The 14,669-nt window shown below is 40.7% G+C and overlaps 1 protein-coding gene across 1 annotated transcript in view; it reads left to right on the top strand.

Annotated features, from left to right (window-relative positions):
- Col12a1 (collagen type XII alpha 1 chain) overlaps positions 1-14,669 on the top strand; it is a 112,684-nt gene that overhangs the window by 56,153 nt on the left and 41,862 nt on the right. Inside the window, exons 27-37 of the mRNA XM_051140003.1 lie at positions 1,206-1,335; positions 4,732-4,871; positions 5,481-5,613; positions 5,721-5,747; positions 6,921-7,063; positions 8,944-9,073; positions 10,008-10,144; positions 10,630-10,759; positions 11,832-11,974; positions 13,095-13,224; positions 13,848-13,990. Of these exons, the coding sequence (XP_050995960.1) occupies positions 1,206-1,335; positions 4,732-4,871; positions 5,481-5,613; positions 5,721-5,747; positions 6,921-7,063; positions 8,944-9,073; positions 10,008-10,144; positions 10,630-10,759; positions 11,832-11,974; positions 13,095-13,224; positions 13,848-13,990 (1,386 nt within the window). The remainder of the gene's footprint in view (positions 1-1,205; positions 1,336-4,731; positions 4,872-5,480; positions 5,614-5,720; positions 5,748-6,920; positions 7,064-8,943; positions 9,074-10,007; positions 10,145-10,629; positions 10,760-11,831; positions 11,975-13,094; positions 13,225-13,847; positions 13,991-14,669) is intronic.

Here is a 14,669-nt window from a genome sequence, read left to right as displayed (position 1 = left end):
TTGAGGTCTTTAATCCACTTGGACTTGAGTTTTGTGCATGGTGACAAATAAGGGTCTAATTGCATTTTTCTACATGTAGACATCCAGTTAGACCAGCACCATTTGTTGAAGATGCTATCCTTTTTCCATTGAATAGATTTGGCTTCTTTGTCAAAAATCAAGTGAGCAAATGTGTGTGGATTCATCTCTGGGTCTTCGATTCGGTTCCATTGATCCACCAGTCTATTGCTTTGCCAGTACCGTGCTGTTTTAATTACTGTTGCTCTGTAGTACAGCTTGAGATCAGGTATGGAGATTCCTCCAGAGGATCTTTTGTTGTATAGGATTGTTTTTGCTATTCTGGGTTTTTTATTTCTCCATATGAATTTGAGAATTGATCTTTCAATATCTTCAAAGTATTTTGTAGGTAAAAAATTAGGTGTTCTTGAGGGAATTTTAATGCCAGAATTCTAGAGGCATTTTTGAGACCAACCTTTCACTCCTTTGTATATATTTGTCACTTAAGTACTGTACAAAAGATATTTTATAAGTCTGCACATATTAATTTTTTTTTTTTTTGGTTTCCATCTCAAATGGATTTAATGGCCAGTGGGTCTCACAGGGTTCTTACCCACAACAAATGAGATATGTATAAAAGATCATTTCTGAAAATAATAAGACAACGATTTTAAAAGAGGAAGACAAAAACCAGTTTGGTTGCCTGAAGCCACAGGCAGTCGCCACCTGCCTGAAAATCAGGTCATTATGCTAGCTCCAGGACATACATTTCCCTCCTTTGGAGGCATTTAAGTTGTTCCCCTTGCTCACGAACTCTGGCGCCTCATATTTGACCATGTCCCCTGGATGGGGAGGCCTGGTGGCACTCAGAGGAAGGACAGCAGGCTACCAAGAAGAGACTTGATACCCTATGAGCATATACAGGGGGAGGAGGTCCCCCTCAGTCACAGTCATAGGGGAGGGGAGTAAGGGGAAAATGGGAGGGAGGGAGGAATGGAATGATACAAGGGATGGGATAACAACTGATATGTAATATGAATAAATTAATAAAACATATTTTAAAAAAGTTGTTCCCCTTTTCTGGATGCTTATGCAATTAGAAAATCCTGCTTTTTTCACGTCATGATTCTTGCGTTCTTGTGCTGGGAGCTCTAGTAAGCAGCAGAGAGCAGAGAGCGGCCAGAACAAACGCTTTCTTCCTGTTACAGGTGGAAGTAGATAGATCGAGGGCCAGCATCACCCTCAAAGACCTCTCCTCTCAGACCCCGCACACAGTGAGTGTTTCTGCAGTGTACGACGAGGGCGAATCACCCCCGGCGACTGCTCATGAGACAACCCGTGAGTTGTGCCCTGTTTTATGGACATGTAGGAAATATCAAATGAGCTTGCAAATCTCTATTTAATGGGACATTTCATCTCTGAATGCTCTTTGGCCAGCATTTGATGACTCTAGGGTTTGAAGATTACTTTCTCTTCTTCTTCTTCTTATTTTTTTAAATGTAAAATGCTATCTGGACAGATAGTAAGTACAAGCCTCTTTCCCTTCAGCAGTTCACACTTTAGTTGTCAATATAAACGATTAGTGGTAAGTGCCAGGGTCTTGAAAGGAAGATCAAGCGAGTGGGACTCCGAATGTGATCAAGTCAGACTCCAGAAGAGGAGAGGTGGCCTCTGAGAGAGACACAGGACAACCTGCTGGCACCCTTCTTCCTGTTCTGTTCTGTCCTAGCTTCCATGCATGTCAGGTTCTCGTTGCTTTGGCATTTCTTAGTGTTTAACTTAGTTATCATGGCTGCGGTTCCTATCCTAGTCAGTTTCTTGATTCCCCTGGTTCCTTCCTAATGACAGCAGAAAATTTTATTTTGTATTTCTAGCTCCTGGGATTTAATTACTTAACTCAGTGCTAAGCATGTAATGATCTAACCAGGTGCTCAATTTATAATAACTTGATCACAGTATGGATTGAAATGAACTCTGAGAGCCAGCGGTATCACACACTAACAATAGGAGCCTCATATGTAATTTAAAAATCTCTAACATCTGCACTAAAAAGATAAAGTGATACATAAAATTAACAAATGATTTTATTTAAACCAAAATAATGATACATGATAAAATATATTGTTTCAATGTTTCAGCATAATTATAGTAAGGCATTTCACATTTCCTGTAAATAGTTTTTATATTTGTATTCACAACACTTCTTAGTTCAGTTCTCAATATTGACATGTAGTTATTGGCTTCCACAGGATAGTACATGTCTAGAGAATCTAAAATAGCTTTCTGGGCCTCTGATACAATAAGAAGGATAGCTCCTAACCCACACCCAAACTCAGCAGTCAATATTACAAGCCAGTCCATAGTGCAGGCACGCACTTCTCTCTCCCTCTTTTGTGATGTGAAATCTTTTAGCCGTTTTAGTTGTCTTCTGGCTGTTAGCTCTTATCTGTTAAAGAGCATAAATAGAGATGAAGATGATGCTGTGAGGGGACTTGACAGCTGTGCATATGCAACAGACATAAATAAAGAAAGGAAAGTCAAGAATGGATAAATCAGGAATGAGATCAATACTTTTTCAATGCATACTCTCAAAAGCTAATATTTAAAGTCAGGAAATAGATAATTCAGCAATGAGATGAACACTTTGAATGCATGCTTCCAAAAGCTAAGGTTTTACATTTTAGGTTGATGTGAAGGGCATCCTTAGTAGTTGAGTGGTTTTGATTTGTACTGTGGAAGTAGTAGCACTCCACATCCATGGTCCCTTTTACTCATTACTAGAACACGCTTCGGATGCATTGGTGTATACTCAGGTAGAGTCAGTTTTGATTACCAGGAGACAGAGACATGACTGATGAGGAGAGTTCAGGAGTGGTGGCAGGTATTTCTGCTGTGCAAAGTTTTGGTTTTTAGATTTCATGAGGTCTCCTTTGTCAATTGTTGGCATTACTTCCTGAGTGACTAGAATCCTATTCAGAAAGTTCTAGTCTATGCTTAATATTTTGAAGTGTTTTCTCTATTTTATTTATTTATACTCTAGTTTATTTAACACTATTTGTTGAGTGCATTGTCTTTTCTTGAGTGTATATTTTTGATTTTTTTTTTTGTCAAAAATCAAATGCATATGTTTATATCTTGCTCCTATCCCACTGAACTATGTGTCTGCCTTTTGGTGTCAGTGCCATGCTGTTCTTGGTACTATTGCTCTGTGGTGTAGTTTGAAACCCTATATGACAATATTTCTAGTTTTGTTCTTTTTGTTCAGGATTGCTTTTGTTAAGTGGGTATTTAAATTTTTTTCTATTTCTATGAAGGCTGACACTGGAAGCCTGAATGACACTCAATACAATTTTTAGATTATTTTTGGCAAGATAGCCATTTTCTCAATGTTAATCCTTTGAATGCATGAATATGAGAGATATTTTCATGTTCTAGTATTTTTTTCTTTCAGAGTTTTCCTTTTAGAGATCTTTCACATCCTTGGCTACCTGGGATAAGGGCAACTTAATCATGGTTGACGATCTTTTGGATATGTTTTTGGATTTGTTTTCAAGTATTTTATTGATAACTTTTGCACCAGAAGGATTGAGCTATAATTTTTTTATTTTTTAATTTATTTAGTTTTGGCATCAGGGTAATACTAACTTTGTTAAAACTGTTTGGTAGCATTTATCTTCTTTCTTTCTTTTTTTCTTTCAAATGGAGTATTTTGAAAATAATTGCAGTTAGAGTTATGGTTTTTTATCTTTTTTTTTGGTCTGATGAAAGTCAGCAATGAATACATCTGGGCCTGCAATTTGTTTTTGAGACAGGGTCTCCCTATAAATCCCTAGTTGGCCTGGACATTGTTATGTTGACTAGGCTCTCCTAGAACTCACAGATATCTGCTTGCCTCTGCCTCCCCAGCATTGGAATTAAAGGTGTTCCACCATGCCCAGCCTAGAATGTTTTTTATGTAAAGCATTTTTAAAAAATTCTTTGAGACTTTCATAGATGAGTACAATCTACTTTGATCATATCCACCCTCCACCTCTTCTCTCCCCCTCCTACAGGACCTGCCTTCCTGCACATAAATACTCTTCCCAACAAAATGAGACTACTTACTATTTTTTTTTTAATTATGGTTTCAATATTGTTGCTTATAGACTTGTTTAAGCTGTTTATCTTCTCTGGTTTATTTTTTGGTAGATTATATCCACCACGTCTTCTAGATTTTTCCAATTAACTGGAATATTCATTTAAAAAATATATCTCTCAATGACTAACTGCGTTTCGACGGCATCCGTTGTACTGTTTTTTAAGATGCAATACTCCTTAATGGGAACCCTTGGGTCTCTGGGGTTACTGACGGACTGGATGAGGCTCATGAGCTGTCCAGCTGCATGTCACAGTTTGCGCTTTGTATATTCCTGCTACAGTAGATCCTCAAAGTAGTGGCGACACAGAAAGTTTGGGAAACACTGGGACGATGCAAGAGTGTCACCAAACAGCACTTTAGAATGGTCGTCACTTTAGTAGACCTGTGCACTTCATATTCTTCAGTAACAAATGCATTAATAACCAAGCACTGCTTGCCCTGTGTTATTTTTAAAATGTGATTAACTGGTAAAACAGTTCCTTCTATGTTATATATTTTGTCACTTTCCCATGCCCTTTAAAGTAAAGCATTTTAATTATATTAAATGTAGTTTGCAATTCCCATGGAAACACATGTCCTTGCCTTTTCTATGATAGGGCCTGTTCCAGCCCCAACAAACCTACAGTTTACTGAAGTAACACCGGAGAGTTTCAGGGGAACTTGGGAGCATGGAGCTTCAGATGTGTCTCTCTACAGAATAACCTGGGCACCTGTTAGAAGTCCAGATAAGATGGAGGTAATGCTAGCTCTCTCTGCCTCTCCCTGCTGTCTCGGTCTCCCTCCATTTGGTTATAGGGAAGCATGGCTAAAAGATACATTACTTCTGTGTATCAGTTACACTCTGTTGCTGTGATAAAAGACCATGGCCAAGGCAACCTATGGAAGGAAGAGCTGATTAAAGATTCCAGGGGGAGAAAGGTCCATTATGGCGAGGAGGCATGGCAGCAGGTAGACATGGCAGCCTGAGTAGGAAGCTGAGGGATCACAGCCCCAAATGCAAGCTGGAAGTGCATTAGAAGTGGGACAAGGCTGTATGCTCTTTAAGCTGACCTCTAGTGCTGGACTTCCCCCAGCGAGGCCGAAGCTTCCCATGGCCTCTCCAAATAGCACAATTGACTGAGTACTGAGTATTGAAATGCCTGATCTGATGGGGAGACATTTCTTATTCAAAGGACTACATTCTGTTATGGATAACAATTGTTTTTGGCAAGTGGCTTTAAGCTCATGTCCTGTCATGACACAAAAGAACATTTACCGAAAGATGTCAGCACAATGTCATTTGGGTATGCATGATATAAATGTATCATTAATTTGGTGTGCATACGGTTTTTCCTCTTTACCTAAGACCATCTTAAATGGAGATGAGAACACCTTGCTGTTTGAAAATCTGAACCCCAACACTCAGTATGAAGTGTCCATTACTGCCATCTACCCCGACGAGTCTGAGAGTGATGACCTGAGTGGCACTGAGCGCACACGTAGGTGTTTAACTTTCCAAGAGTATCTCGAGAGTTTGAAATGAAATGTTAAGAAACAGAGCTACAGCTGCGTCACTGATGTTTGTACATATTCTATTTTCTTTTAGTGCGTTTGATACCCTTAACAACCCAAGGTAAGATGTTAACCCATTGAATTGTCTGAATGTACAAGGTGAACATTAACCAATAATGCCACAAAATCCATCATGAACAGGTTTTTCTGCATTATAATAGTAAGGTTTGCTCCTTCAAAACCAGCCTTTCTTGGGACACTTGCTTTTTCTGCCACTCATTGAAGAGTGTATGAGTCAGCTTGTGCTTCCACACACACACACACAAATATTAGACTGGATGGCACAAGTAGCAAACATATACATGCCTATAATTCTGGAGAATTGAAGCCAGATTTTGTGCTGTGGGCTTATAATCCCAGTTGCTTGGGATGCTGAGAAAGATGATCATGAGTTCAGGGCCAATGTAGTCAATTTAGTGAGACCCTGACTCACAAGTAAAAAAACAAAAAAACAAAACAAAACAAAACAAAAAAACACGGTGGTCAAGATGAGTCATCTGGTCATCTTGCCACCAAGCCAGACAGCCTTAGTTCAAGCACCAGCATCCACAGAGTGGAAGGAGAGAATTGAGTCCTCCAAACTGTCCTCTGAGCGCCACGTATAAGCTGTGGCAGCTGAGTGCTCCACTCTAAGTAAATGAATAAACAGATAAGACAACAAAAGAACAGATGCCTAGCACTTGAAAGCATTACTTTTAACCTCTAATACCACACACACACACACACACACACACACACACACACACACACACACACACACACAAAAGTCTGGAGAACAGGGATTCCAGGATTAAGATATAATCATAGCCAGTTATGTTCTTGGGTGCAGGCCTGCATTCATCTTCTCATTGCCTTATTACATGGCAGACAGAAAATGAGCTCTCTCTCCCTCACGCCTCCTATCATAAAGACTCATCTCTCCTGAGGTACCCAGTTTCATGACATCATCTTTTTTTAAATGACATCATCGTTAAAAGCCCCATTTGCAAATCCTATTGAACTGAGTGTCAGGGCTTCGCTTTACAAGAGGACAAAGTTTTGGGGGAACTAAGACATTCAATCCATACCAAATAACCATTTAATATTCAGTGACCTTGTTATTGGTTTAAATTTAATTCTAAACCAACTGGCCCATAACACTCTTGATTTCCTCAGCAACTATACAGTTTTTGTTTTCTAGCAGAAGGAGGAATTGTTCTCTGTACTTCATATGTCTTCAACAATCTTCTTTTAGCTCCAAAAAGTGGTCCACGGAACCTTCAGGTGTACAATGCCACATCTAACAGCTTGACGGTTAAGTGGGATCCTGCTAGTGGCCGTGTGCAGAGATACAGAATCACGTATCAGCCTTCAACAGGAGAAGGCAACGAACAGACGGTAAGTCATTTTGTAAACTATGCAAGTTGGCTACGTTTCGCCTGCTGCTCTTTAGCTATCTCCCTGGAGTAAGGGTTGGCAGTATTTGCTGTGCTAGGGAGTGTAGGGTTTCCTCTATTGTGTAGAAACACTTGAACCTAGTTGGCCCTTTGTCTGGAGTGCATGATGGAGATGCACAGGTGCTCTGGTGGGACCTGAGAGTTGTTCTTCATAGAAAGTGCCCTCACGTCATGAGGCCAGCCAGCATGATGATACCCAGAGAGTTCTTGAGTCTGTTTAGATTGTCACTAGTTCTGATTACACCAGATCTGGTTTTTCTAGATCTAGAAGTCCACTGATCTAATGAAAAATATTTACCATATGGAGGTCCTTGAGAAAGCACTAGGAGCTCAGCTGTCATCTTTACCATCCTAGCCTTCCTTATATAATACAGTCTTTGTCTTTTCTCTTTGTTTAATTTAGCCCTGTGTCTAGGATTCCAGCTTTTTTTTTGGTGGGGGTGGGGGACAGGGCAAGGCTTATATTTTCTTATATAACCTCTTAGAGAGACAAAGTTTAAAAAATTTAATATTAGATGTGCAGAGTTCTAGCAAATGGGTCTATCTCTCACACTGGTTTAGAAGCTTAGCAAGTTTGAGGTTGGCAGTGGACAAATGTATGTAGTAAAGGCCACTGCTCTCACCTGACAAATGAACTTAGCTGGACCACAAATGATCCAATCCTATTTGAATGCCAGTCTAGGAAATAATCAATGCAACAAGTCACCAACTCTGTGCTTCTTTTGGAAAGTTGGATGGGAGATATAAGTAGACACCCACTTCCTTCCTTATAACATTAGCTCTCCTAAATAAGTCCTATCAAACTGTTATGTATGGAAGTTTCACAAACACAGCTTCGACTGGTTCTGACCTCTCTCCCACAGCCCCCGAGTTTAGACGGTTTGAAATGGGCCACTGCAGCTCATTTCTTCATGTTGAAGATGGCTACAGTGATTCCTGGAGATCTTTTTTTCTCCGTTTGGAACCCAGCTCATTGGAGTCGATGGGTGCTAACTTGGAAACATCTGTTAGTGCTAATACAACCAGCCATTTTCATGAGCACTCACTGTGGGCAGCGTGCCGTTTTTTGGTGCCATTTTCACGTGATTTTAATTTCAAAGGCAAAAACATGTAAATTCAGTAGACTGTTAACAAATCATACAAATTTTCTTTCAACAAGATAGTAAGAGGGCCTTCGGTAATGAATTAAAAGCTTCAGACTCTATAGTTGGAGAACATTGAGATGCTTTGGCCCTCAGGGCTGGTATCATGGAGCTCACTGGGAACCCCTGCCTCAGTGTGGCTTGGCGAGGGGTCAGGTCACGTCGTTTACTCAGCTAATGCTGTTGGAGTGGCAGGGTTTGGGGGAAAACACCAAGAACTTCAGATCCTTTGCCGAACCGTTTTAATGTGTTTCTAAAGCAAATAAAAAACATCTGTAAAATAGCAAGAATAATACTGAATGGTGTGGAGGCTCTAAAATCATGCAGTCCTTTGGTATCTTAAAGACCCTTTGTAGCTCACTTATGATTAATGCCTTGTTTTTGGGAAGAGTTCTGTGAAATGTGTTTTGGATGGAATTTTTGCAGTGCTGGCGACCAGCAAGTTGAAATATCTTTTTGAGGTCTCCAGTTTAAAGCTCGGAATCCTGTTCCGGACTTGAGACACATACTCTACACTTAAAATTATGCCATGAGGTATATTTTAAGCCTTCAATGTGGGACATGGTTCCTGAGCTTGGCAAGGGTCTCAAATAATTCCTCCAGAGAAAGAGCTGTGTTTAATGAATTAGTGAATTGGGAAGTATAAGGCTGATGCTTACCAAGGAGTGTTTTCCTCAAGACCACAGTAGGGGGACGGCAGAACAGCGTGGTCCTGCAGAAACTGAGGCCTGATACTCCGTACACCATCACCGTGTCCTCCCAGTATCCCGACGGTGAAGGTGGCCGGATGACCGGGAGGGGCAAGACAAGTAAGTGAAAGTCCCTGAAGCTTCTTAACAATTGCTATGGAGTGAAATCACATTTTCTACAAGCACGGAGGAAACATTTTTAATTGGAATAGATTTACATCACTTCTTGTTCCCTTTCCTCCTTCTAACCCCCGTCCCCCCGCCCCCAGCCACTTTACCTCAAACCCCTCCCATGATCTCCTTACTATCAAGCCTCTCTCTTCCTTTTCCTCTCTTCCTTCTTCCGTCCTTTCCTTTTCCTTTTCTTCTTTCTTTTTTTTTTTTTTTTTGAGACAGATTCAATCTATATAACCCTGGTTGTCCTGGAAATTACCATTTAGATTAGGCTGGCCTCGAACCCATAGACATATGCCTGCCTCTGCTTCCTATGTGCTGGGATTAAAAGCATACACCACCACGCCTGGCTATAGCCTCTTTTTATTTATTTTTTATTATGTTTGTTACATGTGTGCATATGCCTGTAGTTCTTTGTCTAGGGGTAGAAACCCATGAAAAGTTCCCCATTCTATTCTGGTCTCATTTATGCAGCTATTTTTAGGAGAGACTGTTTCTCTGAAGACTTCTTGGCCCTCTGTCTGTTACAGTCTTTCTGTCTGCTCTTCCATGATGCTCCATGAGGCACAGACAAATCTTTTAAGATGGCAGGTGTTCTTTTTCATGTCCTTGCTTGTAATAATGCCTTTATTTGTGTAAACAAATGATGTCATTATCTACCAATATTAAAAGAAAAGTTCAGAGAGCCATAATGTGCTATGGATAGATGGGACACATATACCACAGAAGTGTAAATTTTTTATTTGTTTAATAATTACTTCAACAAATATCTGTAGGGTATTTGCTATGTTCTTGGTGGGTTGAAGATATTGCTTAACCCGTGTTTCAGATACAGTTGCTGGTTAGAGCACCACTACAGTGTACTTCCTGTCTATTCCAGAACCTCTGAATACCGTGAGGAACTTGAGAGTGTATGACCCTTCCACCAGCACCTTGAGTGTTCGCTGGGACCATGCAGAGGGCAATCCTCGACAGTACAAACTCTTCTATGCCCCTGCAGGTGGCCCAGAAGAACTGGTAATTATTATTTTTTGAGACAGGGTTTCTCTCTCTCTCTCTCTCTCTCTCTCTCTCTCTCTCTCTCTCTCTCTCTCTCTCTCTCTCTCTCTCTCTCTCTCTCTCTCTCTGTAGCCCTGACTGTCTTGGAACTTGTTATGTAGACCAGGCTGTCTTTGCACTCATTCGTAAAAGGGAAATGTTAGTCTGTTTAAACTTTAGATGACTGGTTTAAAATGGAAATAGAAAGAGGTAAATTGCTTAAAAGTGAAGAATTTATGTTAATGGACCTTGGCAGAGGACTTATACTTGGTGCTTTGGAGCCTAGGGAGGAGGGAGCCCTTGGGTTAAGGGAGGCACTGCATACAGAGAAGTCTTCATAGGCTTCTTGCAATCTCCTTGAGGTAATGCTTTCAGGTGGTATTATATTATTTGAAGGATTGGATCTTTCACCATTCAAAATCTCAAATTCAACAGTCTGCTCTGTGTTTTATTAAAACCTTTAGGTACCCATCCCCGGCAATACCAACTATGCCATTCTCAGGAACTTGCAGCCAGACACTCCATACACAATCACAGTGGTTCCTGCCTACACAGAAGGCGATGGTGGGCGCACATCAGACACTGGAAGGACATGTAAGTGAAAAAGCAAGAAAACTGATTTTTCATTATAGACATTGATCTTCACTGTCAAGGTCACATTGACCATGGAAGACACTTAGAAAAAAAAAGTCAGAATGAGAAGACTAAAAATATCAAAATTGACCCACAGCTCACTATTCAAAACCAACTGTTAACCCACTAGTGGATAAAACGACATTTGAATGACATTCCCTTGAAATTATAATTTCAGGATCTAAAAGTGGGTTTCATCATTGGATTTTTATAGTGTAGGCTGTTGAAACCTGTTCCCTTTATTACTCGGTTGTGCACGTCTCTGATTTGCTGCTGAAATGCTTTTGGTGTTATGGGCTTTAGTCCTATGTTGGTGTAGTCACATCAGCTCAATTGCTTTCACTGTTCTCTTTGGACGTGCACGCTTATGCTTTCTGCCTTTTAAAAACCACTTGTGGCTGGTCCAAGGGGATCCTGTGGGTAGCTCCCTCTGGGCACCGATCAGGGGTCTAGAGAGATGATGCCATTACTTAAGCTAGAGTTTCAGGTTAGTAAACATTTTTAATTTTCTAAATTTTATTGGTGGAAGAGAATTAAGAATTAATTGACTTGTCTCTTTGTCTTTTCTTTTAATCATAGAAAAAAAAATTCCACAGCTAGTGTTAAATAAGGCAGGTATGAGTGAAATAATGAATGGTTGCAAGCTGCTGACTGAATTGATGGTCTCCATATCTTTCTGTTGGTTAGAAGGCAGGCTATTTATAAAAAAAATCTCTCTTCTGGCCCAATTACTTATACTGGAAACTTAGCTATGCTTTCTGTTTCCCCTGTCCTGTGTCCCTTTACAGCCAGCCAATCCTGTTGCTCATGCTTACTTGTTTTTACTGAAAACATCATTGACACCATGCAGGCAAAGGCTAACTTTGACTGGCTTTGCATTTGGACAGTTTTAATGTGCTTTTGTGTGTAGATGGAAGTTATAAATTGGGTAGGATTTTTATCCTATTACAGAGGGTAACTTGTGAAAAAGTGATGAAAAGCTTGACGTGAATAAACAGACATGAGAAATGGCCACTGGCTTTCCTTTCCTCAGTGGTGAGAGGACTGGCAAGAAATATCCAAGTATACAACCCTACGCCCAACAGCCTTGATGTCCGCTGGGACCCTGCTCCAGGCCCAGTGCAGCAGTACCGGGTTGTATACTCCCCTGTTGCTGGCACAAGACCATCAGACTCTGTAAGTAATTTTATCATCGTAGATCTCAGAAAAGAGTCTCATAGATTCTGCTATGGCTTCTGCCACAGCAGCTGGCTGGGGAGCAATAAGCCAGTTACTGGTGTCACTACCTCTCATGTAGACTATATTTCCTGATTATGATAGTTACATATTTGGATCATATTTAGGAGCCTTTAAGAATATAACCTCCCAATGTGCTGGTACATAGTATTTAAATGATTGTGTTTGATGCGTTAAGACAGATATATTAATTGTAAGTTTGCTTAGAAAAGAGCTTGGGGGAGAATGCAAATTAGCTATGAGTTAATAGTAATTGAAAGAGACACATACCATTTATAGAACTTCCAATATATCAGGAAAGCATACATCTTTGTTATGAAAATATGTTAAGTACACCTTTATTGGTTCTTACAAATTACAGTGTGTCTTCAGTATTTCCTCCGATTGTTGAGCAGGCTGTTTACCTTCTGAAGTCAGATGCAGACAGGCATGTTTGGGATGGTATGGTCAGAGACTTGAAGTTATTTTCCTAATGCAATTTGAGTTCTGTTTTGTGAGTAGGTCAATAATGCATAAGCAAAAGTTACTTATATGAATAATAATAGCATCAGAAGACTGAAAGAGAAATAAGTTTATGGACTGACAAGTCTTTGCAAAAGCAAGCAATGATAAGAAAATGAGAAGCAGTGAGTGTGTTCTGGAGTAGCATTGATTTTAATGTTCTGGCATATGGCATGACATATTTTCTTTCTTAACAACTTTACCCTTACCCAAAATTTTTGTCTTAACACTAAGTATCTCTGCCACTAGCATGGGATCCATTGTCTCACATGTATGTGACATTTAGGATCTACTCTGAGCAAATGTGCATCTTAGATATTCCATTTATGAGTCTTTATGAGAAACACAAATGGGAGATAATTGAGCAAATAAGGAGATTTCTGAGAATAACTTGTATCCAGCAGTGTGCTCGAGGCAGAGCTTTCAGAGGAGCACACTTGACTTCTAACGTGCCTAGGCTCAGCCTTTTACAATAAATACTATTGTGCTGACTAACTGAAGACCTGGCAAGCCTTCGGGTAGCTGTCAGGCAGAATTTGGCACATTTTCTCCCCTTCAGATTGTGGTGCCAGGGAATACCCGCACGGTGCATCTGGAGAGGCTGACTCCTGACACACCCTACTCTGTGAACATTGTGGCTCTCTACTCAGACGGAGAGGGGAATCCCAGCCCCAGCCAGGGCAGAACACGTGAGGCAAAAATCCTGGTTCCATTTTATCTCTTGCCACTGAGTGAGGGGTAAGGGGTGGGTGGTGGGTGAGGAATGGAGGGCTCTGTGGAGGCCACGGCAGCCTCTGCATATAATTCTGCCTGGGAGTTTCCACATTCATGTTCCAGGCTCAGGCTGTGTGTCCACAACTATCTTTTGTGATGAATGAATGTCCTTTGATCATAAAAAACAAAGCCTAGCATCTAAATGAAAGATGGCTTTCCCCTCTTTCCCCTTTCTATTTTTAATGCAGTGGGTTTTTATTGCCAAACAGGCGCCTTGGAAATGTGAATGCTTCGCCTCTCCATTTCATTAAAGGGAGGTGGTTACACAGTGGTTAAAACGATCCCTTTCTGTCCCCAGTCTGCATGTTTGGGTGCAAGCCTAGCTCTGTTTTGCTGAAAGTTCAGTTTGTAGTTGTAGCTCTGAAACGTAGCTCGTTACACTTTGTGACGTCACATTAAAAATCACAGAAGAGTGTGTACTGTATCACAGGGGAGTAAGCATCATGAATGGTACTTGTCAGCATCAGTAAGCACTTCCTCTCAGCTGACCTGGGAAATGCTGTCGGGCAAGCAGCAAACCCAGCTGTATTTTATTCAGTTCCACGAAGTGGACCAAGAAATCTACGTGTCTTTGGAGAGACGACCAACAGCCTCTCTGTTGCCTGGGACCATGCTGATGGGCCAGTTCAGCAATATAGGATCATTTTTTCTCCTACCGTCGGTGACCCAGTTGATGAATATGTACGTATCATGTCCATTTGTTGCCATTTCAAAAACCCATTTCACCTGGTGGAAGGGTGAGATTAAAAGCTTCTTCCCGAGAACTATGCTCCAGTTATTACTGAGCCCTTGGGTCTTGGGTGAGAGGTTTTAAATCGTTTTTCTCTGATGTGATACAGGGACAACACAAAAAAAGTTCCTGATTCAGCCTCTTATGGTGAGGCAGTGATTTAGGTAGTTTCTGTTGCAAGAACTGGTCGAAAAAACTCTTACTCTATTTATACCTACTTAAACAACAAAGTCTGGGATACGCTGCATATTAATACGTAACACTCAAATTAATGTTCAGATGATGGGCATATTCCAGCCTTACCCTTCAAGCCCAGTTCCTCTTGGTCTCTCCTGGGTATTTTAGCACCAGTTTCCATTTTCCCTAAACTCACATTATTTTCCCCCGTACTCCTTTGCTTTGGAATGTGCACAATCTCCTATTAGTTCTAAGTTAACTTTCTCTATTTCTCCCTTCCTTCCTCATCCCCATTTCTTTCTTTGATTCTTTTACGAAGAATTGAACTCGGGACTTTGGGCAGGAGAAACAATCTCATCGCCATTAACTCACACCCCTCGGTTTCTCCACACTCTTTGCAGTGTAAATATCGTGTCCCCCTAGATACAGGTTCCAGTCATCCCCTCTCTCTCC

Source organism: Acomys russatus, chromosome 32, assembly GCF_903995435.1.
Source record: "Acomys russatus chromosome 32, mAcoRus1.1, whole genome shotgun sequence".
Lineage (NCBI taxonomy): Eukaryota > Metazoa > Chordata > Mammalia > Rodentia > Muridae > Acomys > Acomys russatus.
Note: the sequence above shows the minus strand (reverse complement) of the source record. Positions and strands in the feature narration are given on the sequence as shown.